This window comes from Batrachochytrium dendrobatidis, assembly GCF_000203795.2.
Source record: "Batrachochytrium dendrobatidis JAM81 unplaced genomic scaffold BATDEscaffold_1, whole genome shotgun sequence".
NCBI lineage: Eukaryota > Fungi > Chytridiomycota > Chytridiomycetes > Rhizophydiales > Batrachochytrium > Batrachochytrium dendrobatidis.
The window spans coordinates 1,360,213-1,386,754 of NW_006281099.1; the positions used below are offsets into that span (position 1 = coordinate 1,360,213).

General features: G+C 41.4%; 10 protein-coding genes across 10 annotated transcripts; 5 read left to right on the forward strand and 5 right to left on the reverse strand.

Moving 5' to 3' along the window:
* Positions 1-824: 824 nt before the first annotated feature.
* Positions 825-2,152, forward strand: BATDEDRAFT_36404 (uncharacterized protein). Its single transcript, XM_006675789.1, has one exon. It carries the CDS (start codon positions 833-835, stop codon positions 1,661-1,663), a length of 831 nt encoding a protein of 276 aa, XP_006675852.1. The 5' UTR covers positions 825-832; the 3' UTR covers positions 1,664-2,152.
* A 166-nt stretch (positions 2,153-2,318) lies between these two features.
* BATDEDRAFT_9077 (long-chain fatty acid-CoA ligase FAA1) lies at positions 2,319-5,023 on the reverse strand (the record flags this gene model as incomplete). The annotated part of the gene is made up of 5 exons (XM_006675011.1): positions 2,319-3,021; positions 3,136-3,426; positions 3,522-3,759; positions 3,932-4,347; positions 4,608-5,023. 5 exons carry the CDS (start codon positions 5,021-5,023, stop codon positions 2,319-2,321), a joined length of 2,064 nt encoding a protein of 687 aa, XP_006675074.1.
* Positions 5,024-6,674: 1,651 nt separating this feature from the next.
* On the forward strand, positions 6,675-7,468 carry BATDEDRAFT_31092 (uncharacterized protein). The gene is made up of 2 exons (XM_006675584.1): positions 6,675-7,184; positions 7,279-7,468. The coding sequence occupies exons 1-2, from the start codon at positions 6,713-6,715 to the stop codon at positions 7,326-7,328; spliced, it is 522 nt and encodes a 173-aa protein (XP_006675647.1). The 5' UTR covers positions 6,675-6,712; the 3' UTR covers positions 7,329-7,468.
* Positions 7,469-11,253: 3,785 nt separating this feature from the next.
* On the forward strand, positions 11,254-14,818 carry BATDEDRAFT_85778 (uncharacterized protein; the record flags this gene model as incomplete). The annotated part of the gene is made up of 2 exons (XM_006675931.1): positions 11,254-11,836; positions 11,919-14,818. The coding sequence occupies 2 exons, from the start codon at positions 11,254-11,256 to the stop codon at positions 14,816-14,818; spliced, it is 3,483 nt and encodes a 1,160-aa protein (XP_006675994.1).
* A 249-nt stretch (positions 14,819-15,067) lies between these two features.
* BATDEDRAFT_21588 (uncharacterized protein) lies at positions 15,068-16,031 on the reverse strand (the record flags this gene model as incomplete). The annotated part of the gene is made up of 4 exons (XM_006675264.1): positions 15,068-15,204; positions 15,301-15,459; positions 15,587-15,800; positions 15,885-16,031. The coding sequence occupies 4 exons, from the start codon at positions 16,029-16,031 to the stop codon at positions 15,068-15,070; spliced, it is 657 nt and encodes a 218-aa protein (XP_006675327.1).
* A 1,441-nt stretch (positions 16,032-17,472) lies between these two features.
* On the forward strand, positions 17,473-17,946 carry BATDEDRAFT_8492 (uncharacterized protein; the record flags this gene model as incomplete). The annotated part of the gene is made up of 1 exon (XM_006674946.1): positions 17,473-17,946. A coding segment is annotated over one exon (474 nt), but the record flags the coding sequence as incomplete, so codon positions are not given.
* Positions 17,947-18,422: 476 nt separating this feature from the next.
* Positions 18,423-20,174, reverse strand: BATDEDRAFT_21590 (uncharacterized protein; the record flags this gene model as incomplete). Its single annotated transcript, XM_006675265.1, has 1 exon — positions 18,423-20,174. The coding sequence occupies one exon, from the start codon at positions 20,172-20,174 to the stop codon at positions 18,423-18,425; it is 1,752 nt and encodes a 583-aa protein (XP_006675328.1).
* A 1,811-nt stretch (positions 20,175-21,985) lies between these two features.
* On the forward strand, positions 21,986-22,614 carry BATDEDRAFT_7892 (uncharacterized protein; the record flags this gene model as incomplete). The annotated part of the gene is made up of 2 exons (XM_006674885.1): positions 21,986-22,316; positions 22,439-22,614. Coding segments are annotated over 2 exons (507 nt in total), but the record flags the coding sequence as incomplete, so codon positions are not given.
* A 185-nt stretch (positions 22,615-22,799) lies between these two features.
* Positions 22,800-24,532, reverse strand: BATDEDRAFT_36405 (uncharacterized protein). The gene is made up of 6 exons (XM_006675790.1): positions 24,476-24,532; positions 23,964-24,013; positions 23,750-23,804; positions 23,491-23,594; positions 23,369-23,408; positions 22,800-23,287 (listed from the first exon to the last, which is right to left on the reverse strand). The coding sequence occupies exons 1-6, from the start codon at positions 24,520-24,522 to the stop codon at positions 22,930-22,932; spliced, it is 654 nt and encodes a 217-aa protein (XP_006675853.1). The 5' UTR covers positions 24,523-24,532; the 3' UTR covers positions 22,800-22,929.
* A 232-nt stretch (positions 24,533-24,764) lies between these two features.
* On the reverse strand, positions 24,765-26,342 carry BATDEDRAFT_85507 (uncharacterized protein; the record flags this gene model as incomplete). Its single annotated transcript, XM_006676232.1, has 1 exon — positions 24,765-26,342. One exon carries the CDS (start codon positions 26,340-26,342, stop codon positions 24,765-24,767), a length of 1,578 nt encoding a protein of 525 aa, XP_006676295.1.
* Between the last annotated feature and the right edge of the window lie 200 nt (positions 26,343-26,542).

The following is a 26,542-nucleotide window of genomic DNA, read 5'->3' on the forward strand; positions in this document are numbered from 1 at the left end:
AAGCTCTTCTGATGAGTTACTGTTTTCACAGCCACCCCTGGACTCAAGCAACCAGTCAGAAAATGGTTTGCTACTGTCAAGCGACCTTTCTGCTCAGAATCCCTCGTCTCTTTCTCAGCAAATGCTACAAGAGCAAGAAAAGCAACAGAAGGAGCAGCAGCAACGATCGGAGATGCAAAAGCAAACTCTGAGAGCACTCGACTGCAATGCACTTCGTCGACATTCAATTGCTGCACCGTTTGCAAAAATGTACAGCTACAATCAAGCTATGGCTGCAAGTATGCACTGCACTCCTGCTAGAAATTTTGTGCAAGGCCAACATGGACTTTCATCTGGTCATGACGAATGGCAATCTGATCGTAGTCCATACCAGACATACGGAAACTGTGCTAGTCAACATACTAGTGCTCCGCTGTCAGCTGGTTTAGAAACTCCCATGTCGCTGGAGCTTGATCTTGAGCGTGTGCATGATATGAATGACTGCAATGGCATTGCTCAGTCTTTATCACTGTCCCCAGAGCTGAGTTTTCATCAGCTACAACTGCATCATCAGCTACAGTCTGCATTGAACCTTCAACAAAATCAACAGCAAAGTCCATTGGTGATGGGATCACAGCTTAGTAACTCCAACAGTGTATTCTCAGGCTTTGGCTCGCATGTATCCATTTTAAATCAGCGAAATGGTCAAATCCCAACATTTACTTCGCCCAACTCTTCTCAAATTTCTCCAATTGACGGAACATCCTTTTACGAGTATAGCTACGACCCTGTTATTGATGCACATGTGGGTCCTTTTGGTCCTGGATTTTCTGGCGCGAGTGTATTTGCCGATATGCCCTCACAAATATACATGAACTCTGTTCCACAGTCTTTAGGCCAAATCAATCCTCAGATGATCCATCCAGGAAATTTAGCCTATGCGCAGGATCCAGAAACTAAAACAATACAGAAGATCCGATTTCAGAAAAAATCAGAGCAGCTATCCCAACACTCTTTACATTGTCTACAGTCTTCAGCGCCATCTTCTAATGCAGCTACAACTGCCACATTGTTTGGATCGCCGCCACTATCAGCTACAACATCTCTAGACTCCCCCACATCTTGTTCTTCTCCCGAGTCTTCAACTCAAGAATCACCTGCACCGCTTTCCAAGTCGGCTCCTATAAAATCGGTTGTAGTTTCTGATGAGCGTGGTCATCCACAACGCAAGAGTAGTCGTGGTAGATCTAGTGCTCCACGCGGACGACGACACTCTGGCATGCGTGGTTCAGCTAAACGCATGAACGCCACAACCCGTTCATCCAACAATCCTCTCTTTGAGTCTACTCTTGATTTTCCCACCTTGTCTTCATCCATTTCCACCACTGCCTCACTCAAGCCTACTCTTTCAGGTGCCATGGTTCACAATGGTCGCCGCGTTCAAGTCAAGGTCGCCTGTGTAAATTGCAAATCCGCGTGTAAACGCTGTGATAGCCAACGGCCGTGCGCTCGATGTGTTCGAATCGGCAAACATGATACATGCACAGATGCTCCACGCAAAGAGCGGCGTGCAAGCGTTCCACATGAGACGGATCAATCTTTGTCAAGAAGAGCTTCAATTGCATGCACTGGTATTGGTGCCGAAACTTTGCATGCCACTGCCGTTCGGTTTGATGATGTCTAAGCTGAAGCAAGTGATCAAAATGAGTTGGATGGAAATTGTAAATTCAATCTTACATCCAACTCTAACTCTACACCATTCATGTAATTCTCTATTTTTGGAGTACTAATCCATTCAAACATTCTACTCTTATACTCATTAAGATGAAAATCACTTTTTGAGTTTAGATCTTCCTGTTATCACTTTTTAATCGTAAAGTTTTTTTGCATTTAATTCCATCTACGCTTGATGTGCAAAAACTACTTTCTGTAATTATTTTCCCTCACTATAGTTTGATTAATGTTGGAGCCTTTATCATTATTGTCTAGCATTTGTTTTTTGGATGGTATAATCCCTTTTTGTTCTAGTTTTATTATTTTTACCCACTTTTTCATTTTTACCTTGATTTTTTTGGACACGGCTGTTGAAAGGTTATTTTATTTTTTCTCGATCCCTAGGCGCTATTCACGAGCCATACCTATTTTATTGAATAAACCTTAAATTTTTGGAAATACGTGTGCATTGGGGTTTATTTCAAATCATGCTGCTTTGTAGGCGCAGATGTACCTATGACATGGAAAACAGATCAGCTTAAAGGATTGCAGCAACAAGAATCTTTCGAGTGTTTAGAATATAAATGCCGAGCCTTTCAAATTGTACTGTAAACAAAAATGCATAGTTAGGCCTTGTACATTTTTTTAATGTCAGCGCTATACTTGCTCAACACCTCGGCTCGTTTGATTTTTTGAGCTGCTGTCAGGTATCCGTTCGATGGGGTCCACTCATCAGCAGTGAGTGTGATGGCCTGAACTATTTCGGCTGGCTTGAATCCAGCAGACTTTGCCAAGCGCTTGAAATCATCCAATACAGCCGTCACCACCTCACGAGTCACACATAGCTCAGTAAGATCAGCAGTAGTGGCGCCAGCAAGTTTCAGACCCACAGCATGCTCGCGAATATGCTTTTCAGAAACAACAACAATACCTACAACAAAGGATTCCAAAGGATCTGCATGGATACAAAGATTGAGTGAAAACATGGACGTTTTGTAAAGCGCTTCGAGTTTTTCGAGAGCTACGTATTCGCCATTGTTGAGTTTGACCAAGTTTTTTTTGCGATCAATAATTGAAAGAGATCCATCTGGATGCCACTCGCCAATATCGCCCGTCATAAACCACCCATCAGAAGTCATAGATTCGGCTGTAAGTTGTGGTTGCTTATAGTAGCCCTTCATGATGGATTTACCACGAGCCCAAACCTCACCACGAGGATTGTTTTTGGGATCTTGGGGAAAAGGAGTGTAAGCAGTGTCGGTAACAGCAACTAATTTGATCTCATTGCAAGGAAAAGGTGCCCCGACATTGCCAAGATTGGTGACATCTCTCATATCCTGAATAAACAAAGTACTACACAATTGGTAGTGGTGTATAAGAATCAATGCATAGATTAACAGCTATATCATGGACAAAATTTTGCAATGACATCTAAAAGCAAACAAGTATAAACCATACCCGCAGGTCTCGGTAAGTCCATAACCTTGAATAACAGGACAGATACAAATTGATATAAACTTTTGAGTATCGGGGGCCATAGGTGCACCTCCAGAAAGTGCCAGCTTAAGACGACCACCAGTCTGATTCTGCACGGTATGAAATACCAAAGAATTCAAAAATCCAGTGGGAAGACCCATCTGCATAAGCGACCATTTTAAATGAAATGCAAGGTCAAAAACAGCCTTTTGTGTTGGCGGTATTTCTGCCAGTCTTGCTATAATTCCTTTGCGGATACTAATAGTTATGGTTTAATCAAGTTTGCATAGATTAGATTAGAGTTGATTGCAGGTGAAATATGCAGCACATGAAATATGTTGAGCAAAATTTACGTTTCCCAAACAGCTGGAACACCAACCATAATAGTTGGACGAAGCTCGCGGATATCACCCTTACAGTTGCGCACGGATCCATCAGAAAGGGTGCGAACACTTCCGTATCCAAGGGACGCACCAGCCAAAATACAGATATGCTCGACAGTGAATTCAAGAACGTGTGCGAGAGGCAAGTAAGCAAGATAAACAGTATTGTTGTCAAGATAGGCATGTTGAGTCTTGAAACCACTGACGGCTATATTTGTACAGATATGACAGTTTCAAAGTCAAGTTAGATTGTAAATCAGTTTAGCATTATATCTCCAAAGCTAAAGAATTTTGGCAGTGCAGATATTTTGGACATGCTATTTCAAAATGTAGTGATATGGTATAGCAACCAATCTATTGAGTAAAAAGCTTAAACTTACCAGCAGAAATCAGATTTCCATGCGATAGCATGACACCCTTTGGATTTCCTGTTGACCCAGACGTGTACATGATGCAGCACAAATCTTCAGGAGTAGGTGGAACAGGATCAACAGGGTTATCGATGCCAGTACGCCGTAATTCATCCATAGTATACAGATGAAGATGCGAATGAGCGGCCTTGATGGCAGAAATGTGTTCTTTTGTAGCATTTCCGGTGTAAATAATGTTGGTAAGAGTAGGTGTTTTGTCGCCAATTTTCTTGATCATGGGAAGCAAATCTGCTTGAGTAAAGAGAGTGGTGATTTCGCACTCATTGACGGAAAATGTCAGGCCTTCTTCACCAAGCGTATCATAGGCAGTAGATAAGGTTATGCTTTGGGTGAAGCAGCCATGGGCCATGAGCATCCAGTCACGACTAAACCCATCAAATCATTCAAGATATTTAATGTAGAAAGTGTAAAAGCGTGAGCAAAGACATGCAACAGATCTAGAGCACCGAATATATGTAATCTAGTCTTGGACACAGCTTGCAATATCAAAGTGATCGCCATGCGGATCAATTGCCAAATTATGCCAGCAAGAAACCAAGTCATTGACGGACATGGTCTGTGACCATATACTCTAATCAAACCCATTCAAGGTTTTCTATACGGCACAATAAAAACAAGGACACACCTGGTAGAAGCAAAGATGGCAACTTTAGAGTGAGCGGAGAGACCTAGTTTACGCAATCCAGCACCAATATGCAGGGCATCTTGCGCACACTGTCTGTATGTCATCCATGAGAATTCTGATAGTTCAAAGTACTTCCAGACCTTTTTTTCAGTCGTCTCGACACCACCAACAGTCTTGGTGACCATCTTCTCCTCCTCAACGACACGAACGACTTCACGAGAGCCGAATAGAGGCTGAGAAGGAGGAAGACGAGCAGCATTATATTTGAGCAACTCGTAAAGGGTAGTGATCTCTGGGTTTAAGGTTGCTATCAGAGCATCGGGAGAGTGATGAGAACGACGAGGTCGTCCAGCATAGTTGCCATCAGCAGCACCGACTTCAACAGTAAGTTTACGAGTTATTAGTGAATGGAACATCAGTCCAGGAATAACAACTCCTACAATGACCCATGCAGCAAGATCAATAAAAACTTGACCCATAGCTGCGAGAACTGTAATATAAAGAACGAGGGTCGGATCTCGAGTTTTTACGACTAGTAAACGGTGTGCAAGATGTACGCTTTAACAAGCGATTGCACATGGTTAATGTTGAAACCAGCTGGAATTCAGGACACTTGCTAATAGTATTTTCATCTCCAATCTAAATATGCTGAATAGTCTGAATATGAATGCAGCATGGTCAGACTATTGGGTCGAGCATTCAAATGGCAATCCATTATTCCTGACACCAGAACAGTTTCGCAGCCAGCACGCCCAATTGCTTCATCTGTTGCTTTTCAACCCTAATTTCATCACCCTAATCGTGTACTCCGCTTAGTGGGCGTATAATTGCTATATTTATAGAGAATCCCCTCGTATTCATGTCTGCGATCACCACTTGTATCAACTTTTACCAACTGCTCGAGTTTGTTATTATTTTGGACAAACCCTTGCAATAGAGCCGTTTGAATTGATATCCTCTTGTCCAAGCCATCTACTTTTGCAAGTGTTGATTATCAGTGCGCTTCATACGATTGCTTCCTGTCCGCTTGGTTGAATCGGTAAGTATCGATGCTCATGTATTTTCAAGCCACCTTTGGATAGTTGCCGAGCTGGATTGGTTAATCTCCAACATTAAAGCTCGTTCGTCAGACGATTTCACCTGGTGGAGTCGACTGATGTCATCCAATTCTAAATGACATTCCGTCAGCCCTTGTCAGGACTGTCAATGGTTTAAACGAGACCAACCTTGTATTGATTTGATTCCCAGCATCGTTGTAGTTGTCAATCATCTGTTTTACTGACAATCTCATTTATAATCATGCCATCAAGGCCAATCTACTGATAGTTTATGTATAATAAAGTTCTCTTTAAGCGCAAGAGCTCCATTGCTCATAAGCATCAAGACAGGACCTTGGTCGATGTTCCAATTACTGTCCATCAGCCAATCGATGCTTCCATCAATACTGCTCAATCTATAATGCAACCTCATTGTCCACAAGCAGTTTTAATCCCATCAGTAGGATCAAATCCTCCTGTTTCTGCATCTCAATCTTCTTTCCCGGAATTACAATCTCCAAGACCTCCCGGGACAGATATGAGCCATGAAGATATATCAGAATCTGACTACGAATCCGACCCCGAACCTGCTGCTCTAGCACATCACTGGCCTGAAAATGCAATGGACATGTTTGCTGGAGATGCTGATAATTACATGCAGACTAGTTTGGAGCTGCACAATAACCCTGCGTCCCTGCTCAGCTATAACGGCGCCTTGAACCATGCTGTCAATTTGGGTGCTCAGCATCGACAGGTATTATTCACTTGCTACTGGATTATCCATTAAACCATCTTCTTGCATTGCATACAATCACCTCTTGGTCAGATTCTTGTTTCTTTATGAATCAACCTTGCAAAATTTGGTTGCATAAATCCTTACTATGATTCTTACTTTTCCACACAGCTCTGTTTAGATACTGACTTTCATTACCCTTAATTTCAACTGTTTAGAATAAGATATCTTCTATATCTCAGACCTCAAATACCAATCACTGCCACTCTACCCCCAACCTGTCGACAAAAAGTGATTCATGCAATACCAACAACAAGATTTACTCTGACGACGACATGTATGAGGATATTGATGACGGGATTGTTCCTGGATCAATACACCCATCTGCAAACAGCCATGGTCAATTCCGTGCTGGACCACGAACTACTAGTAGGCGAAGATCAGGACTACTTTCTGTTCGTCAAGCTCAACTGACATCATCAAACAGTCAGAGTCGATCTGGCCATCTTCGTCGTCCAGCAGACGCAATGTCAAAATCAATGAACAATCTAACTAGCCAGTCCTTGGATCAACAATTTTTATCACGTTCTTTGCAACCAGATTCCAAAACGGGCTCTTTGGATCCAGTTGCTTATCAAGAGTTAATGAAAGTGGTCAATCAATACTCGCAACTGATAAACCAAGAAAATCTGCAAAAACAACCCCCTATGCCGATTGCCACTCCTACACTAAATATTGGCAGCGCCAATCTGGACATCTTGGCATCCCAATTACAGCCACAGCTGATAAAGGGTGATGTATCGACTCCTGAAAACAAGGAGATCCTGAACTGTGTTAGAGATAACATTGCAAGTGTCAGTGAAACTCTTAAACGCTTAGAGCTTATGCTGCAGACGCTTACCAGTCCTACTGATCTGCATGGTACAGATACTACGCAAGGAGCTCATCTAACTCCGTCAAATTCCGGACTACAGCACAGAGCTTTTCAACTCAACTCACCTGCCAATTCTACGCCCTCTGTCCATAGCGCTACTCGCCAAAATCTACCTTTACAACCTGCTAACGACACCAATCCTATTTCAGCAACCGCCAAACAGTTGGACCACGTAGAATCTAGTGAGCCGTCTCAGCTCACAGCTGATCAAGTGCCCGAAATTGATGTTGCAAAGTCACCCTCATTGGTCAATGATACTGGCTTGAATCCTTGTTTTGAAAGTTCCTCTAATTTACCTGCCAATGATCAAACCAAGATTGAAACTGTGGCTGATAGTTGTGATAAAGATCTTCATGTCAGCGCTGTAGCCGATTCTGATGAAAACATGCATACAAAACTTTGTGACGAGGAGATGCAAGCCGCTTCATCAGTTGAGGCTTTAGACACGCATAATCTGGCTGCTACTATTAGCGATTATCAAAGAAAAATTACGCTTCCACCTCAAAACATTGGTTTGCTTATTTCCAAGTACTCGGCTGTTATTGATCGCCTTGAAGAACCTCACCTGGTTGCACAGCGTACGGAGATCAAACCAAACCGAGCGCATGCAAAGTCTCCTCGTGTAACCTCTCGATCATCCATGTCCAACATCTCCAACAAACACAATCGACACAGAAGTGGACTACCCAGCAATTCAAAGCGTGATTTTCTGGTTCAAAAATCGTCTAGCTTTGAGAAATCGTGCAAAGATGCAGACGAGCATCTTCCCCGTACGTCAATCTCTGCACCCAACCTGGCATATATGGGAGAGTCTCAACAAACCTTTTATAGTAGACGTAGCAGCTCAAGTGGAAGTTTTTCTCTTGATGAAGACGATCCATTGAAGGTGTACGAAGTTCCTATTTCTGCCAAGTCCGATTCTGCTTCTAACGGAAATCGTTTAGCTAAACTTGTTAAAGTTGTAACCTTTGCTACCAAACGTAACTTTTCCAAAAATGCATCACAGTCCAACTCTAGTGTTGCCTCTTCATCTACTGATCGTGTCAATTTGCATTCCCCTTCCACAAATGAGCTTAGTGCAACACAACATGCCAAAGATTTCGACGATTTGGACAAAGTATTGGACCGTATGAGTCGACTTGACAAGCCAGATAGTCAGGTGTATGTGCGTGGTTCACAATCAAAGCTTGCTCGACTGCCGCGAATTGTTGAACAGCCAGACCTGCTGCAGGATTCGATGAACTCTGGCTTAAGTGAAAAGGCTGTTTCTATACACCTGGTGACTCCTACAGATGTGCAAAATGAGTCACATTCTGAATCCCAGTCCAGTGCTGTACCGATCAACTCTGCTGCACCTGCAGCAGAAGCTTTATCTCGTGCAGCTTACCCCAACGAGAGTATAGACAATTTAGAAGCTGAACACAATAACGAAAACTCGTTTGACGAATTGGAACGTGCACTTGATCGCATGGGTCGCATGACTCGTATGAATGATCAAACATACACTCCTGTATTGGATCGTCTATCCATCATGGAAGCCAGCACATTATACGAGGCCAGTTCGACCATGTCTACTTCGCCCCGTCGATCCCGGAATACTGAGGAACGTATTGAGGGTTCCACTCTCCGTGACTCTGTAGAAAATAACTTGGACACCGATATGACTTCTATTTATAGTGGAGATAACCGCCATGCCAGTCTTGATTCTGTAGAGCTACTTGCTTCGTCAAATCTACCTTTACATCGTGCAGTACATGTGGTAGACACAATGTCTGGGGATGAATATGATTCTGATTTGGAAACTTCTCCACAATATGCATTGCAAAGGTTGCTTCAACAACATCAGCATCAACCTGCGCAGCCGCGCTCGGCATCACTGCAGCATTCGATACTACCGCGAACCTCGTCATTGCAAGGTCGTGAAGTCCGAGCCTCGGCACTTCGCGGCAGACGACGGCAGGGAACAGCAAACGGGCTAACCACAGCTGGCACACGGATTGATGGAAGCGGATTATACTATGCCCATATTCCACGCGATTTGGATGGTAATGTTTTGAATGGAATTCAGGAAGAAGATTCATGGAACACTTCTACCGACGCAGATGAGCAACCTGCTGTGCTGAGTAGTCCAGACAAGCCTTTTGAGCGTGCTTTGCAATCTGAATCGCCGCAGACACCACTTGAACCGGAACATGTATCGCAGTCACTGCCCTCTGTTGCTTTAGAACCTGGCTCGCATCCTGTACAGACTAAAAGCGCCGTTGTCGAGGAGAAGGAAGACTCCAGCACTACTGTTCCATCTACGCCAGTTGAATCCATGCTTCGTGCATCCAGTTTTAACCGTCGTGAGATCACCATTATCAAGTCAGACTACCAAACCCCACGTGCTGATTCTCGACAATCTATTGGATCTCAGCATAGCGTATCTCGGAGCATTGTATCTGCCAATGGTTCTCATCAACTTTCTTGCGAAACCAATACAGAGCACGATGACGATGAGCTTGATAATGATGAGGATGATGTGTATTGGCATCAGCAATGTGAAGTTTTGGAAGCGAGACATGTTGGGGAGTATACTCATCACTTGCGTGATACGACCTCGTGGGGTGACAGTATAAGATCATCTGTACGAAGCATAGGGCCACGATTTTCTGCAGCTGAGCTAGCGATGCTGGGTAGAAACATTCACCTAAAACCTCATACAGCTCAATCGCGACCCAACTCTACATCTTCAATGAGTCCGTCACGCCAACTCCAACCAAGGAGTAGTATTGGAATGGATCGTGATATGATGATAAATCATGAACGGACTGCTCCTAGGAACAATATACTATCGACCTCCAAGTCACTCAAGGATGACTCTACAATGTATTCTGAAACAGTTGTTGCTGGTAGTGAGTTGCTGAGTACGACTACAGGACGTTAATGCACTGTAGTTTGATGGTATATACCACCTAATGTTTTTCACTTACTAATAAAACTATCAAATATTACAACAGTAACTAGGTTGTTTGATTAAAATCAATAGTGCCCAAAGTGTAAGAGTTTGCGTATGGCATTGGCATGAATGCTTGGCAGTGAATTACCAAACTACTGTATGCCTGATTTCAATATCAACCCAACCATACGATAATAGACGGTATTGAGTGCAAGTGAAGTTGAAATGTGCTGTGTCAGGGTTTGATTTTAATTTTAATTTTGCCCATCACAGCTAGCACGAATGGCCAAGAAAAGAACAGAAAATGAAAGAATACCAACACGCATCCATCCTTGACTTGTGATGTATTCGAGGCACTCGGATAAATTTAACTCCCCACTTTTAGTGAATTGTTTTTGGTGTTTTGCAAACATTGGTAGATTGCTGATTGAATAGCAGGAGCATAAATTGCTCGTGTTTCTTATACCGCGACAATCATCCAATGGTTGGCACAGCCAGCTTGCTGAATGATCTAATACTCTTTCCAATTCAATATAAAACGTCCCTCATTGAGTCTAGCGGCGACTGCTTGCAGAGCCTGCAGAGCTTGGTGATGCTCTGACACGAGAGCTTCCAGTCATGAGTATACACTAGCCTGAAGCAATCATGCAAGTTTAGTGTTTTCAAAGTGCTGCAGCGGCAGTCTGCTTAATGTCACCAAAATATTTTCGAAACGTGCCGAAATTGGAGTTTTTTAACCACCAAAAAAGATATTTTTCGTCCCGTTCTCATCTCCATTCTCGCCAGCAGTAAAACCTTCCTTTGAATTCAATAAAAAAATAAAAGCCAACTGGTTGGTGACAAACATTGCCGAGTATCTTGCCATTAGTTGTAGCCGTTTGAATATATTTATACTGCTGGACAAGTGCCGGATTAAGGTGGATAGAAAACATATTCTTGTATTGAATGGCAGTCGTTGTATCCATACAAGATAGCACTAACATGATATATTGTGACCAAGTAGTATGCTTACAACTCCTATAGGAAGAAAGCGCAAGACTGTTTCGTCAACCACTACACCAGCCATTCGTCAGTACTCGTCCACCAACCATCAAAGACCAAAAACTTCAAACCTTTCATCTACCCTTAAACAGCGATCCGCATCTGCTGTAAAAAGTATTCCATCTGCTGCTGTGGCTTCGCACAAGAAAGCTACCATGACAATTGATATTGATAGCGATCATTCAGGCTCTGATTGCAGCAGTGCTAGCAGCACTAGCAGTAGCTTCCACAACTTGAATTCACCTCTTTTATCCGACTCGTCTATATCCTCTCCTGCCACGTCCCCATCATTGCGATCCCGTAAACATCATATTCTACCCACCTCTCATTGTAAAAACCAGGACCAGTCCATGCATTCTAAACCCTCTTCAAAGAAACCAACTACTTTGCGGAACACTGCTCGGAAGAATGCATCTGCTGATCTGTCCATAGATCGCAACCAAACCAAACGACAATGTGTGCGTAAGCTCAACCAGCCTATTTGCGGTGGATGTCCTCGCTCAGTAGAGCCTCAAGACCCAATGGTTACTTGTTATACTTGTCTGGGTATGTGGGTTCGATGCATGGCGAGTAATGTCTTGAGAATGCAATATCTAACCTTCATGATTGGCTTGATGCTATTTTACAGTAAGATTTCATGGCACTTGTGTGTCGTCCAAGGCTCTTGCCAAGCCTCGCTTCATCTGTACGGCCTGCAAGCCTCAAAAGAAAAAGACTCCAGTCAAAAAGACTGGCTCCCACTATGACAGTAGTCTGTTGTCTGCTACTCCTGCTAATAAAAAAGAAAGTACGGGGGGAAAGGGAAAGGGGAAGAGCTATGGAACCATCATTACTGCAGCCTCTCCGGAACTAGATCTGCTTGATGATGATATATGTCCTGTATGTGATGGTGAATGCACCTGCAATCCCACTGTAACCCCTCAGCCATCTATACCTACCACTTCCCGTCAGTTCTTTGGAGAAAAGACATTGGCTGCTATTAAAAATGCTGTTTCTGCAGACCAATCCTTCATGGATCACAAGCACTATCTTTCATCTCACAGGTCTTCATCTACCAAATCTTGCAAAAACAACCCACCATCAAAATCATCCAAAAATGAGGGAAAAGATGACTCGCTTACACTCTCGGCAGCACCACTTGTTCATAAGACTGAGTCGATCGCAGATGAAGAGCCTGCCATCGACTTTTTTGATTTAAAATCTTGTGTTCCTACAAGCGCTGGGTTGCAACCAACCTGCAATCGTGAAGATACTCGGGCTGATACTATACCTACTGCTTTGAATCCATACTCGGAAAAGTTTGCAGATCTTGAAACAATCAGCACAATATTTGAAGATGCATCGGATGCTACTGTCACGACAGATTCGGATGCACAATCTGAGCTTGACGATGAAACGCTTGATCTTTTCGCCAGTTTGGACTCTTCAGATGATGAGTTGATTATTGTTGCTAAACAGGAAGTTGACCAGTCCCATGATATTGTCACTTCCTCTAGTGAAGAGCTCGAATCTGAATCTGACAATGATTTGCTGGATGTAGACAGTGACTCATCCGACGATATGGAGGTTTATGAAGAGCCTGATGATGATACAGACGACCATCAAGCGGAAGAAGAAATTGTCAATGAGCTTGTACAGGGAAATCTCATCAATGGGTGGATATCATCCGACGACGAGGAAAGCGAAGATAGTGCAGAGTTTGAATTGTTTACGTCTCCTGATGTACAAAAAATTGCTAATGCCTATGCTCTTTCTGAGCCCAGCTATGCCGAATTTAATCTGGATGCACTTCCTGCTATTTCCGATTCTGATGAAATAGATTTAGTTGCTACTCTTGACGAGACTGCTGCTGGATGCCTCGAATCTCGGACGGAACCCCCGCGACTTAAAATAGAATCCGATGATTTAGAAGCAAAGGATATTGAGCACAGCATTAAAGAAGAGTACATGAGCATATCTGACACTGTAATTCCTCACTCGGAGCTTTTTGATGAAGAACTGATTGACGAAGCCGAAGTTGCTTCTGGCTGTAGTCAAAGTACACAAGGAATCGCAGCCTTTGGTGATTCCGCGTCTGGAAACGTATTGAATCCCAAATCATTTGCTTTCGACATTCGCAAATCGTACATTGGTCCAAACGGTGAAATTAGAACCTCTACAAAAAGCATTACATTGCAAGTACCAGAACAAACTCCTGCTCAAATTGCAACTGCAGCTAATGCTGGAAAACGAAAGGGTAAACGCAAGAATAACGTGTCATCATTGAATGGAGCTAAATCTACAAGCGCATCGGCTGCTGATACTGCGGCTGCATTGGCTTTGGCTATTGGTCCGTTTCCGACAAAACGACCCAATCAACCCATTTTTGCTCATCCTGGAAAACCTCTGGCTCAGGCTGCTCCAAATACTCCGTCCAATCCTTGGTTGACACTTGCTGCGCTAAAGGCATCTGCTCTTACATCAATACAACAGAATGCTGCCAATGCGGCTAATGCGGCTGCAAATAAGCTAACACCCGGATCTGATTCCAAAGCACCAATGCAATCCAACATGCAGATCACATCAGCCTTGACTGCCGCTTTAGCTTCGTCTTTGTTGAAGCATGGCAATCTGAACATGAGTACGATTGCTGCTGCTGCCGCTGCTATGGTATCAAATCCTGCTGCTCTGTTGGCCTTTTCCGAACTTCGAAAACGAGAAATGGACTCGTTTCAGACCAAGATTAAAGCTGCTGCACAGGCTGCTGTAGCTGCTGCTGCTGCCGCCTCACCGTTTTATCGTGCAATGGATGGATCGCTGAAACTCAAGCAACAGGACACCTCTGCATCAGCCAGCACCAACTTACGTGGCACAGGAAGTGCATCTGCCAACCCACTCCCCAAAAACATTGAGGATTTAGTGGCAATGATGCATCTTCCTCAGAATGGTACAGCAACTGAACAGCATGCTGATTCTTCATCCTCAGCTTCCACGTCGACTCATTCGGTCATGTCCCCACCTACAGCTTCATTATCGACCAGCATTCCAGATACACCAAAACTAAATGACAGTCAGGATCTCACATTAAACTCTATTTTGTTGGATGATATTATGGACTCGGACAGACTGGATAGCGGCAATGACGAAGATCCCACATCTTGCTCCGAGTTTGAAATGGACATGATTGCAAATGGAAGATCAAATGCGGGGCTTTCTAGATGGAAAAAGATTCCCATTAGCACATTTTGGCATTCTCAACGGCGTATTCGCAAAGAGCGTCAGCGTCTTAATAGCAGTATGGTGAACAAATTATCTCCAGGTGTAAAGTCTCCGCTGCTAAAAGCCACCCTGTTTGATCGCCGGCATCGTGTTGCTCCTTTGCGTCGCCATCTTGCAATGCGTCGTGAATCTGATGCTGCCTCCATGTTTCTTGTATCACCCGTGTTGGTCCCAACAGGTTACGAAGAATATGTGAAACCTGTTTTGGAAGATCCAAGAACTTTTGAAGATATACCTGGCATGTCCACTTTGCCACCACTTTCAATCTAAACAGAACGTGTCGGTCTATGTTTAACCCAGATAGTTTTGCTTTATATTTGATACTTGGAACATTTGTTTTATTTCCTTGGTTCCATCTCTTATTCTTATATTGATACATCATCTCTTCGCTTTAAATAATAAATTCCATTTTTATATCTGAAAACTGCAATCTTTTGACTGCGATAACTAAATGAACAAGCTTTTTGAAAAAGCATGGTCCGACTTTAATTCCATTTGTATGCAACACATGGGCTGTGACTAGTGGCTCTTATGAACATTAGACGGGGCGACTGTCTCTTTAACACCCGATATCCACTTTGCAATAGACTTGATAAAATTGTTATTTTTTTTCTTGGTGGATTCATCTACATTATGAGGCGATATTGATTTTGTATCTAACAAATTCACAAAACAAGAGATCAGTCTAAATGCATCTACTATCCTGACTCTCCATATATAGAAACAAGGGAAAGCATATATACAATGTTTACCAAATGCTGGAAGTGTATAATCGTTTGCACTAAGAGAGATGAAGAATAAAAATGGAACCATCCAGACCAATATCGCAAAAAAACTGCCGATTTCAGATATACTGTAGTGCCTTGAAGAAAAATAAAAAAACCAGACAAAGTGATCAGCAACCGCCAACACTGGCCGGTTTAAACATGATCAAAGTAGAGCCATTCAAGAACACCACGAACACATTTTAAATTTCAACAGATTAGCTTAGTTTCACATCGTAACTCTTCAAACAGCTCACATTAAATGGATGCTTACAACAACTAATAATGAACTTGACACTTGTGGCTTCTATTGCTGGAAAACTGGGAAGCATTGTGCTATACCATGCGTGACATACAAGCGAAAATACGACTCCTGTCCATGGAAATCCATCCATCAATAACATCATATGTGATCCAACGGAAATCTGCGAGTAGAGATGAAAACAAGACATTTTATCAGAAATAGCTTGGAGTTTAGGACGGTAAAACTGACATATGCCAAACACGTTTCATGGCACTCTGATTGAATTTGAAGTACAAACACAATCTATTCACCAGCTCATAGGTCTTACCCATATTGCATATCCAATAATCTTTTTTGACAAGACTGTGTTTTCTTCGACAAATTCAGCTAAAAAGTACAGTCCGGATGCTAGATATGAATGTATAGGGATAAATAAATGGTTCAGCACAGTACGGCTAAATTTCATATCTACCATGGATAGGAATGCATGTATTAAACGAGATCTCTTTAAACTAGAATCCCAATTCGTATTTTGTAGAAACTCCACAGCACCGACGTAGTTTATAACAACAGTTATACATTCATCGCTTCGTCGCAACAATTCATTAGAAATCAGAGAAATGCAAATCAAGTATGTCACCAATGTTTGAGTCTAATCTGTTGTAGATTGGAGTAGAATAAAACATTGAGTAGTTGTAAAAAGCAGCAATTAAACCAAACTATTTCTTGCTGTTGTTTTCTATAACTATGTGTTGATGATAGTAGACTTTCCAACAGCTGGTGGGTTCTATTCCAAGAGATATAGCGAACAAAGATGTATATCATCTGTGTTAAAGTGGAAATCATATCAAGAAATACCTAAACACAAGATAGCAAAGACTAGACACAATATACTCCCGACCATGGCCAATATAGGAAGGAAGACCAGCATGATCCACCCAGATACAAAATGACGAGTTTTGATTAAATTGGTAAAACGCAACTACGACCGTATTCATGTAAAATGAAACATTAAACAAGGGTGTTAAAATACAAGCCATGAAATGGCAGTCGGTTTACTGGACAACATTGTAGAATTGGATGATTAACATGTATAATTGCATTGCTGAAACTGTAATCTTTGTTTTTTGAACTAGAGCGTATCTGAGATTTTAGGATACAGCCAAGTTGAGTTGGATTGGCAGCATCAGAACACTTGAATCGAATATCTGAATTACAATGAATGAATCTGAGGATTGTACAATTTGTGGTTATATCAAAGACGAGAAAGAACACGTTCCAAAACTATAGTTTGTATTATATAACGGACGTTGTTTATTGAATCGAAAATGCCAATCCAGTCAATTTGCAGCATAAAGTCGGTCAATCATCACTGCAGGATAAATACAAATATTCCATTTTACTCAACATGACTGCAGCTGCAAGCCAACAATAGTCACGTGGGAAATATCTGGCATTTTCTTGTCAAGTTTTAGCGATCGAATGATTGTTGAGCAAACACTACTATGCCCAGCTTTGCTCAGGAATCCAGCGATTCAACAGAAACCTTAGTCCATCCATCTCATTCAAGCTGGATAAACCCATTTCGTAGCTATCGTGCAACCTCACTATCTCAGCCAGCCGACACTAGTACTTTATCTGAATCGACGGAAACAGCAGATCCAAAAATACCTAGTGTAAATATTCATAAAGGCATGCTTCAAACCTCCGACCCAGCTATTGAAGCAGAAGATGCCATACAAAATGAGCGATGTCAAAAATGGAAAACCAAGGTTCTTGAATCAGGTAACTACCAAGTAAAAAGGTTTATAAATCCCAGCTAGTACTGAATTCACAATTTCCCTACAAGTAATAATTATTTTTTTCACAACCTGAATGGGTGCTCCTACGTTGATGGATAAACTTGGTTAGACTCGGTAGTTAAATTTATGGTTCAAAGTCTATCCAAGGTTGGCTGCCCTTTTACAGCAGATCACTTTAAATGCATCCGCTGCGACAAGACAAGATCGGGTGGATTTGCTCCTGATCACGGCGTTGTTCTTTGTCAAAACAACCTTATGGAGCAAAGTCACACTGCCGAAACCATGTCACACGAACTTATCCACGCATTCGACTTTTGCACAGTCAAATTAAATCTAGATAATCCTAAACACTATGCATGCACAGAAATCAGAGCTGCAGCGTTGTCTGGTGAATGCAGAATGATACGTGAACTCCAACGAGGGAATTTTGGAATTGCAAAACATTTCCAGGAGTGTGTAAGACGAAGAGCTGTAATGAGTTTAAAACAGGTTGAGACGCTAAAGGGCGGTGTGAGTGCTGAAGAGGCCGTTTTAAGTGTTTGGGATAGCTGCTTTAACGACCACGCTCCGTTTGATGAGGTTTACTAAACCTATTTTTAATAAATGTGAGTTGTGCTAATATGATTTCAATTCTACTATGTAGTGTATTGGATAAATCATTGCATGTGATTATCCTGCGAGTTGCTGACACTGATAAACTTTGGTTTCATGAATATCAACAAGCTAATTTGCAATGAATTTGAATCTTTTCAAACACACTTGTTATAAAACTTGGATTTAACTATTGTCAAACTCATCTACTGTATCCTAATCACAAATACGCTCGCGTCATGGTTCAAGAGATCAAATGTTGTACATCTCGTAATGCAATGGTTGTTTTCATGCCAATCACCATGAAAAAAATAATGTCCAGTAAACTGACCAGTCATTTCATAAAACTTGTGTAATCCAAGACACATTAAATTGTTAAAATAGTCTGCAGTTATAAGATTTTCTACCTCGATAGCAATATATATGTAAATTATACAAATATCATTGAGACTAAATGCACAGATACAAGGAATTTATTGGTTAGAAACCTCGTCACAAGCAAAATCTGGCAGATCATGAGATCTAAACATCCAATCCCATATCAACTGTACTGTTCCATCGACACCCATTTTCTCTTTAGAATCCATCAAGCTTTGTAGTTGTTTGGCAATCAAAGACTGATCTTTCAAGAGTGCCCAATGAATTGCAGCTTTCCACTCTAATTCAGACATGCTAGCTTCTACACCACGTGCAACCGAATTTTGAATGCCACAATATAATGATTCATGCTGGTCAAAACCCTGAGGCATAATTAACTGTACAAGACCCAAACTCAAGCAATGCTGAAATGTGCCCACACCGCCGTGATGGAGTACCGCTACTGGAATCTGTGATTTATTATTGGTGGTGTTTGGATAATAGTGTGGTCCATTATCCGCACCATATTTCTGCACAAGATCAGTGATACATTCCAAAGGTAGTGCATGGCTGTAGTTATATATGGGATATTCATAGTTGCTTTTAGAGGATCGTTCAAGGAAACAGGCATTTAGAAGATGGTTTTCTGTACAAGATATCCAGATGGCACGACATTTTAACGACTGAAGAGCATATTCAATACATTTGATCAAATGTTGAACTGTAGCATAATCATTAAATTCTTTAGAGTGCATCTCCATTGAGCCAAAGTTGATGATCAGTGTTCCCTTGGTTAAAGTTTTTTTGCACCATTCCGAAATATCTGCATATCCCTGACACGCTTGTAGAGCCAATGAGCATTGCGATAAAGGTTGAATAAATCCGGTAGATATAACACTTGCTGGTAAATTTACTTTTGAACTAAGCATATCGTTTTGCAACAGAAGCAATGGAGTGGCAGGAATCATAGTTTTTAGATTTCCATTCAGTTTGTCGCAAAGTTTTGCAAATGGAGGATAATCCAGTCCCAACTCTTGTCGAAAATCGTCATGATCGTCCACAAACAATCGCCACATCCAAAACTCAAGCTCTGCAACTTTAATTGGATGAATATGGATGCTGCAGTTGAAGTGTTGATTCAAGATTGGGTGAGTTTGGACTCTATCATTCATGGATTGAAGCATTATTTGGCGTGTTAGGAATGGTCTGCAAGTCGATAGTTCCTCTAGAAAGTTTGATGGAGTAGAGACGGTTGTTTTTGGATTAAATGGTGAGATTCCTATGCACGGAACATCCAAAGCCTCTGCAATGGACCACGCTCCAATAGAAAAAAGATTAAAAAGGATAAACATGGGTGAGAGTGGCTCGTTGATAGGAGTAGACGTATCTGTAGATATGGGGTTGATTGGACGAAATATTTTAGCCATGCGAATCATTGATGATCGTTCATGCTGGTGTTGGCGAGCGGCAAAAGACATGTCAGTTTCCTCTGGTAAAAGTCCACGACAAAGATCTGAAATTGGAAAGAGTTGCACACAGGTGTGACTGCCGCACAATATCAAAAGGTTGTTGCATACGCTATCACTGGTCATGAAGCATATTAAAAGTTTTTTATCAGACAATCTAGTTGCAGTGGTGGGTTCAGAACGAGAGTCATGACCACTGTGACAGATGCACAGATGGGGATCAAAGTGCCGATTGCAGGATGACCACTTCAAATCATGAGTGCAGTTTTTGTCGAGAGAGCGGTGGGCAAGATGAACAGCAAGTGTATAGAGTGATATGGCATCACCCAAACTACCTAGAGCATAAATCAGCACTATTGTTGTATCTGATGGAGGCTTGATGCATTTTGTATATATATCCATTCCTGTATTCACGTAAAATGGAATACCAAGTAAGGATACCAAAATACATGATAAACACTCGTGGAATGATTGGTATTACTGAACAGTCAAATCCAACATGGTTTAAACTGATGATTAAAAACAAAATGATTCCACCCGGGTTCGAACCGGAGACCTCGTCCGTGTGAAGGACGCGTGATAACCAACTACACCATAGAACCATCTGTTTTTTGAAAAGACTATTACAACTATATTATTTTTAATAGTAATGTAACCAATATTTTGGAATTTGTAGTAATGGCATTCTTTTGAGCGCTTCCACTTTAGATTCAATAGCCTTGCTCCAATCAGTCTAGATACTTCAAAGCTGTTTCTTGTCACTTGAATTCTTTGAATATACGTTTCTGCTTCAAACATGCATTTGTGATCATCAATACGACTATTGATGTCACCTGGCGCGCCTGTCAGTTTATCCAGCAGCTACAATATTTGTTCTATATCAATATATTTTGATCTTAGACTGTAGCCATCTCGCTCGATTCATAGTAGTATTCTTGGATTTTTCCAGCAGCATAAACTAGAGTCTGTTTCTAGACATTTAAAACATAAATCTGTTTAGTGACAAGCTGCAGCATGCAGTTGCATGTGTGTATGGCCAGATCCATCAACAGCAATTGGATAAGCCAAACAATTAAATTGATGTCATTCTTGGGTGTTTATTCGACAGCGTAACCAAGATTCGTTTTTTGCCATCAGAATCTATTTTACATTAGCTTACTGTCAATGGCTGTCATTGGCTTTTTTTCTGCATTGGATAGCTCCAACTGGCTTACAAATTTTAGTATGCATTGCTATTCATTGTTGATATCTTGCAATTCCAACTATTTCATGCTTGGTTGGGATCATTATGTCCTGATAGCAGTTTCTAGAACACCATCAAGCTTCTGTATCAAAAGACTTGTTTCTACAATACCCGATATTGTAGATTATTCTAATTTCAAATTCATTGGCAATCTAGTTTTAGACCAGATATACTCGTTCACATGTTTTCTGTTTCTTTATAAGCTATACAAACGGTGTGTGCGATTTATTACAGGAACGACTGAACTCCATCGTATATGCGACTGCATTGTTCGCAGCCAAAGACTAGACCATGTAATTCATGTTTCTCCAGATTCAGAGGAAAGTGTATCGATAGCCTTTGCCAACACTGCAGTGCAGCATGTTCATGTTTTGCCCGAGTTACTCCATCGAGTCGGTACGTTTTTGAATTCTTGCGTTTAGCTGTTGAAATCTGCTGACCTTTCAGGTGTTTTATATCTTGATAGAGCATTGCATCATGTACTCTTCCAAGCTATTGGTAATTTTAATTTTGTTGGCTTGTGTAAACCCAGGATTCATTGGTATGAGTAAATTTATCATATCTGTCTAAATCTGGCAGCTTGCTAGACGAGATCTGGAAGCAAGACAGGCCAGTTTGGAGCGACCCTTGTCAAAAATGCTGGAGCTCAAAATGTTTCCTCACAATGCAAGCATCTCGACGTATGTAGTATTTGGATTTGATTTGAAAGTGGATTTAATTTATTGATAACACTAGTGTGCGTTGCAATTAGACCACAAGCAATCGTGCTGCGAGCTTGTATGGAAAAAATGCTCAAAAGTTATCTGCTCATGCATTTTTTGAATGAACGAGCAGCTACTCGCTTTACTGCTTTAAATCCACTTCATGAAAAAAAATTACTTGAAGTAAGTAGTAGTAGTGTGGATGAAACTGTATTTCTGTATCATTAAAATCAACGTTTATATTTGACGTGTTGATAATTACGACTTTACAGATATGGGATGTTCTCAGTCCAGATAAACCCTTATCCCACAGAATTTCTTTGGATTGGCAACAGATTGGGTTTCAAGGACAAGATCCAGCAACCGATTTTCGTGGAATGGGTGTTTTAGCTTTAGACGATCTTTACTTTCTCTGTAAAAACCGCCCAAAACTTGCAAGAAAATTGCTCATTACATCTCAGTCAGATCTATCATGGTTTCCTTTTGCAGTTGCTGGAATTAATATCACGTCATATACACTTCGAATGGTGCGAACACGACTGTTGCAGAATACGTTTTACCATCACGGTATTAACGAGGACACATATCACGAAGTGTTTTGTAAGTTTTTTGCTACACTACCAAGTGTGCATTTGGCTTTAGATCAAAGAACAATAGTAAATGCTTGATTGATGGAGTGGCTAATTTAAAAACATCAATTTGGATTCAACCCATCAACCTAGGCTATATTTTCGAAGAGTTTGAAAAGTTTTGGGTCAATCAAAAAGAACTCCCAACAGTGCTTCAGTTCAATGCCATTATGAAAGAGTACCAAATTAAGGTGGAAAGGGAGTTGTTTCAAGGAAAGGTTTTGGTTCTTGATCCCGAGAACCCTGATCTAGACAAAGTTGAAAAATAGTTGAAGCTGATGTATTATGTCCACAAATATGATTGCTTTACCATTTACTTTTTAAGCACTATATAAGTTGCTGCAAGTACTTACTAAAATGAACTACTTAAAGATGAATCAAATGTTGTTGAATGCAAAATAAAGCATGTCCAAGCTATATCAACTCAACTGTTCCAGATCAAAAAAAGAAAACTATCTCGATTTTTTTTTATTTCCAATAATCAGAATAGGAGATTGAAAAAACACTCACCGCAGACAGGTTTCAATCCCAACTATAGTTAAACGATAAAAACTTGAAACCCACTGCTATTGACAAAAGTTGTATCAGCGAGATCGATTTTCAGGACTCTTATCCCTTGCAGATGACGAATGATGAGGAGATCGGCTATGCGAACGTGAGCGACGACGAGAGTCTCTCTCCCTACCATAGTCACGATCACGTCCGTAGTCTCTGTCTCGGCCTCGTTCAAGACTACTGTTGCGATATCGGTCACGGCTGCTATCACGGTACCGGTCACGACTACTATCGCGATATCGGTCACGACTACTATCGCGATATCGGTCACGGCTACTATCGCGGTATCGATCACGACTACTGTCACGGTATCGATCACGGCCACCATCGCGTCTATGGGAAGAATAGTAATCATCATCATCGTAATGGTACCGATTGGAACGATATCTGAAAAAGTTAAACAAGTTTCAAAAAGATACAGTGAGATGCAAATGAAAATGACTGATTAAATTCATTCAATGAGTTTACCTGCCGCTACGATCATCAGCACGGCGCATATCATTAGAAGCTAGTTCATTACACATGGTATTAGAACGTCTGACAAACTAGGAGCTTTGCAAACATTACATTCTCAAACTGATCAAATTTACTTTTTCTTTCCCCAGTAGCCCATTCAACGTTTAATGTTTGACCAAGGATAACAATAGAAGGAATTTTCTCCATTGCTAGCTCGGCATCCTCTTGTTTATCGAATCTAAACACAGGATAATAAGCAACCCCAAATAAAACATCGATAGTCGAATGACCAGGTAAATACAGTTAGTCTCAACTGCCAAGATCTCATTAACAGGATTCAAAGTCAAGCTGGAATTACAAAGAAACGACAAGAAAATCAATAGTGATACATACTTGACATAGGCAAATCCACGTGGACGACCATTGTGGTACGACTTTGGAATATAAACTAGGTAATAAAAGTGACAAGAGATTAAATGCATAAACACATTCCAAACATGAGATGATGCAGCATAGAGCATTCTAGGAAGTGGGATATCACAACAAATACCATGTCCACTTATATACACTTTAAAATGAAATGGTCACAAGTAATTGTCCAACTTACTGTCATTCACTTTTCCATACTCTTCAAAATGCTCCATCAAATCACTGGAGCTGAATTCGCATAGTGCATAGAAAAAAGTAATAAAAGTGCCAATTATATTGTCCATTGGGATAAAGATTAGCATGGTCGCAGCAAAGTCCAGATATTAACAGGCAAGAGCCCAGCAGAAAGAACATATGAGAGTAGTCATTGACGGACGAAAAAAAGCAAAGAGCATCGAGTGTTGTAATACATGAGAAGGGATAGAATTGAACTTGTTTAGAAACTTGAATCAAGACATGATTGAATACACTAGCATAGGTGATAGAAGCACTATGGAAGACGCTTGCTTGGTTTCTACTGCCCAAAGAAAGTGGTCTTGGCTTGCACAAACATCAAAAGTATTTCTGGTTGGAGCAAGCTCAACCCGAACATTACTGGCATTTGTAGTCAAGTGGACTAGTCCACCTACTACTTATAACCAAGTATCAGAAGCAGTCATCTTTCCCCTCTAGCGACAATGGCACTTGTACCTTGCATCGGGCGGAACTCCCCGAACATAGATTGAACGTGCAACCATTTTTAAAAACGTCGATTCTTTTGTGGGAAACCTAATCATCGACAACTCGACCATCAAGAAATCGCCTGAATTTGGCCCATTGGACGGTCGTTTGTGTAGCCAAGAATCTCCATTGACACTCTCTTGTTATTATCCAACAGCAGCTACAAAGTCAATGAACGCATGAATTCATTGTCTTGTTCTACCGCAACATTCCAGAGTATTTATTACAAGAGTCATTAGTGGCGGACTATAATACACATCTAGACTGAATCTGGTTCCAATCTCCGATTCCCTTGAGCAGAATTGCGTTTCGACCGTCGATGCTCCAGAGTACGCAAGATACTGGACCATCTGTCTGCAAGCGGGTTGTCTGTGTTGGGAAGTGCATCATCTATCATTTTAGGTTGAATCTCCTGATGAGTCGAGTATGCGGTTTGCATTGATATTGATTGAGGCCTGGGGGTTGAAAGTACAGTCTTTGATGGTGTTACATATAAACCTTGTTCAACAGCGCGAGCAATAGATTCGTGGGTATCTCGAGTTAACTTGAGTTGCCCAATTTCCCTTTTCTTTCGGTCTGCATTCAAGTCTATAGATTGAATATGGTTATCATCTACAAGATTCGATTCGATTTGTTCAAGTCTGTGTCGCTCAAGATAAACTTTGTAGGAACTTTCCATTTGGTCCATCTTGGCTTGTAGCGCTTCAAATCCAGAAACAACAAACTCTATACGACTGATAGAGTCAGATGGTACTGGATTGAAATTATGTTCAGGAAATACTAAAGCTAAACAGTCGGCCATTTTGTTGGTGGTATTGCAAATGGTGTTTTGCAATCGTTTCTCCTGTAGCTCAAGTGAGTTGATTGAGTGGGCGATATTACCGGTAGAGGCGGGGTTACAGTGTATTGTAGATGACGTGATAGTGGATGTAAGACGATCAATTTCTGCAGCTTGCTGGCTAATATGAGTAGATAAAGTCTTTACAGTCGCATTCAGACTGAATGTGTACGCATCCGTTGTTTCTGGCAATACTTGTTTATGCTTTGGAGATGGATTATCCGAATCCTTACAACTAGCATTTGCTCCTCCTGTATTTGACAATGAACCTAAAGATGCTTGCACTTTAAGACGGTGCTGTTTGGACTCGATGATTTCCTGCAATGTACGAATCTGATTATTACTGTAGTCCAGTTGGGATCTAGATTCTGTTTTAACAGCATCCAGCTCAGTTTGAAGTGATTTTATCTTTTTCTTGAGCGCCTGAAAAATCTTGCGCTGCTGTTCTTTTGAAAGATGAACTGTAGTGGGCGAAGAGTCTATATGAGATGTTGTGTCAGAAGTGAGTGATTGTTGACTTGGTGATGGAGTAGCTGAGGAATTCAATTGAACTTGAGCATTTGGCTCATCCATAGTAGCAATCTTGGTGGGTTGCCTATAACGAAGCGGAGTATTATCCAGTTGAGACTGAGCATGGGATGGAAAAAGGGGTTTGAAAGGCATATTAGAGCCAAGTTCTGGACCAGATCTGGCAATGGTTTGTTTTAGTGCAACACCGTGTGAAGGAGTGGATGATGTAGATGCATCAATGCTAGGTGATATGGTACTACCACTTTCAAAATGAGGATAGTGGCTAGATAGAGCACTACCACTCACTCTTCGACGATACGAAGACTTGTGAACAGTGTCAAACTTGCTGGCAGCCAGAGCCTTGCGCAGTTGGATAGAATGATTGTCTTGATCTCGTTCCAAAATGCGTGCCTCAATAGACGGGATATTTGATTGCACAGGAAGTAAAATCTCTACACTGTCTAGAACACGATTGATTGCAGTGTCCATCCAGATCCAGTTGAGCAGAGCAAAGCTTAGTGCAAATCGAACTGTAATTTCAATAAAACTTGAATTTGGGCAAATTAGACACTGCGTTTGGCCAAAACATAATTGGGCAAAGTGCTGTTTGATTCCAGACAAACCGGACTTGCCATAACACCAACAAGCCCATTTATCTGCGGATTGTTCATTCGACTGGCAATATTGGA

Bases quoted from the DNA above. Each gene is read 5' to 3' on its own strand.
- BATDEDRAFT_31092 (XM_006675584.1), top strand. From the start codon at position 6,713: ATGTATGAGGATATTGATGACGGGATTGTTCCTGGATCAATACACCCA. The intron at 7,185-7,278 runs CTGAAAACAAGG...GCAGACGCTTAC, and splicing joins AAAGGGTGATGTATCGACTC to CAGTCCTACTGATCTGCATG.
- BATDEDRAFT_36405 (XM_006675790.1), bottom strand. From the start codon at position 24,522: ATGGTTGCACGTTCAATCTATGTTCGGGGAGTTCCGCCCGATGCAAG. The intron at 23,805-23,963 runs GTAAGTTGGACA...TTTATTACCTAG, and splicing joins GTATGGAAAAGTGAATGACA to TTTATATTCCAAAGTCGTAC. The intron at 23,409-23,490 runs GTAAATTTGATC...GTAATGAACTAG, and splicing joins GGCTACTGGGGAAAGAAAAA to CTTCTAATGATATGCGCCGT.
- BATDEDRAFT_36404 (XM_006675789.1), top strand. From the start codon at position 833: ATGCCCTCACAAATATACATGAACTCTGTTCCACAGTCTTTAGGCCAA.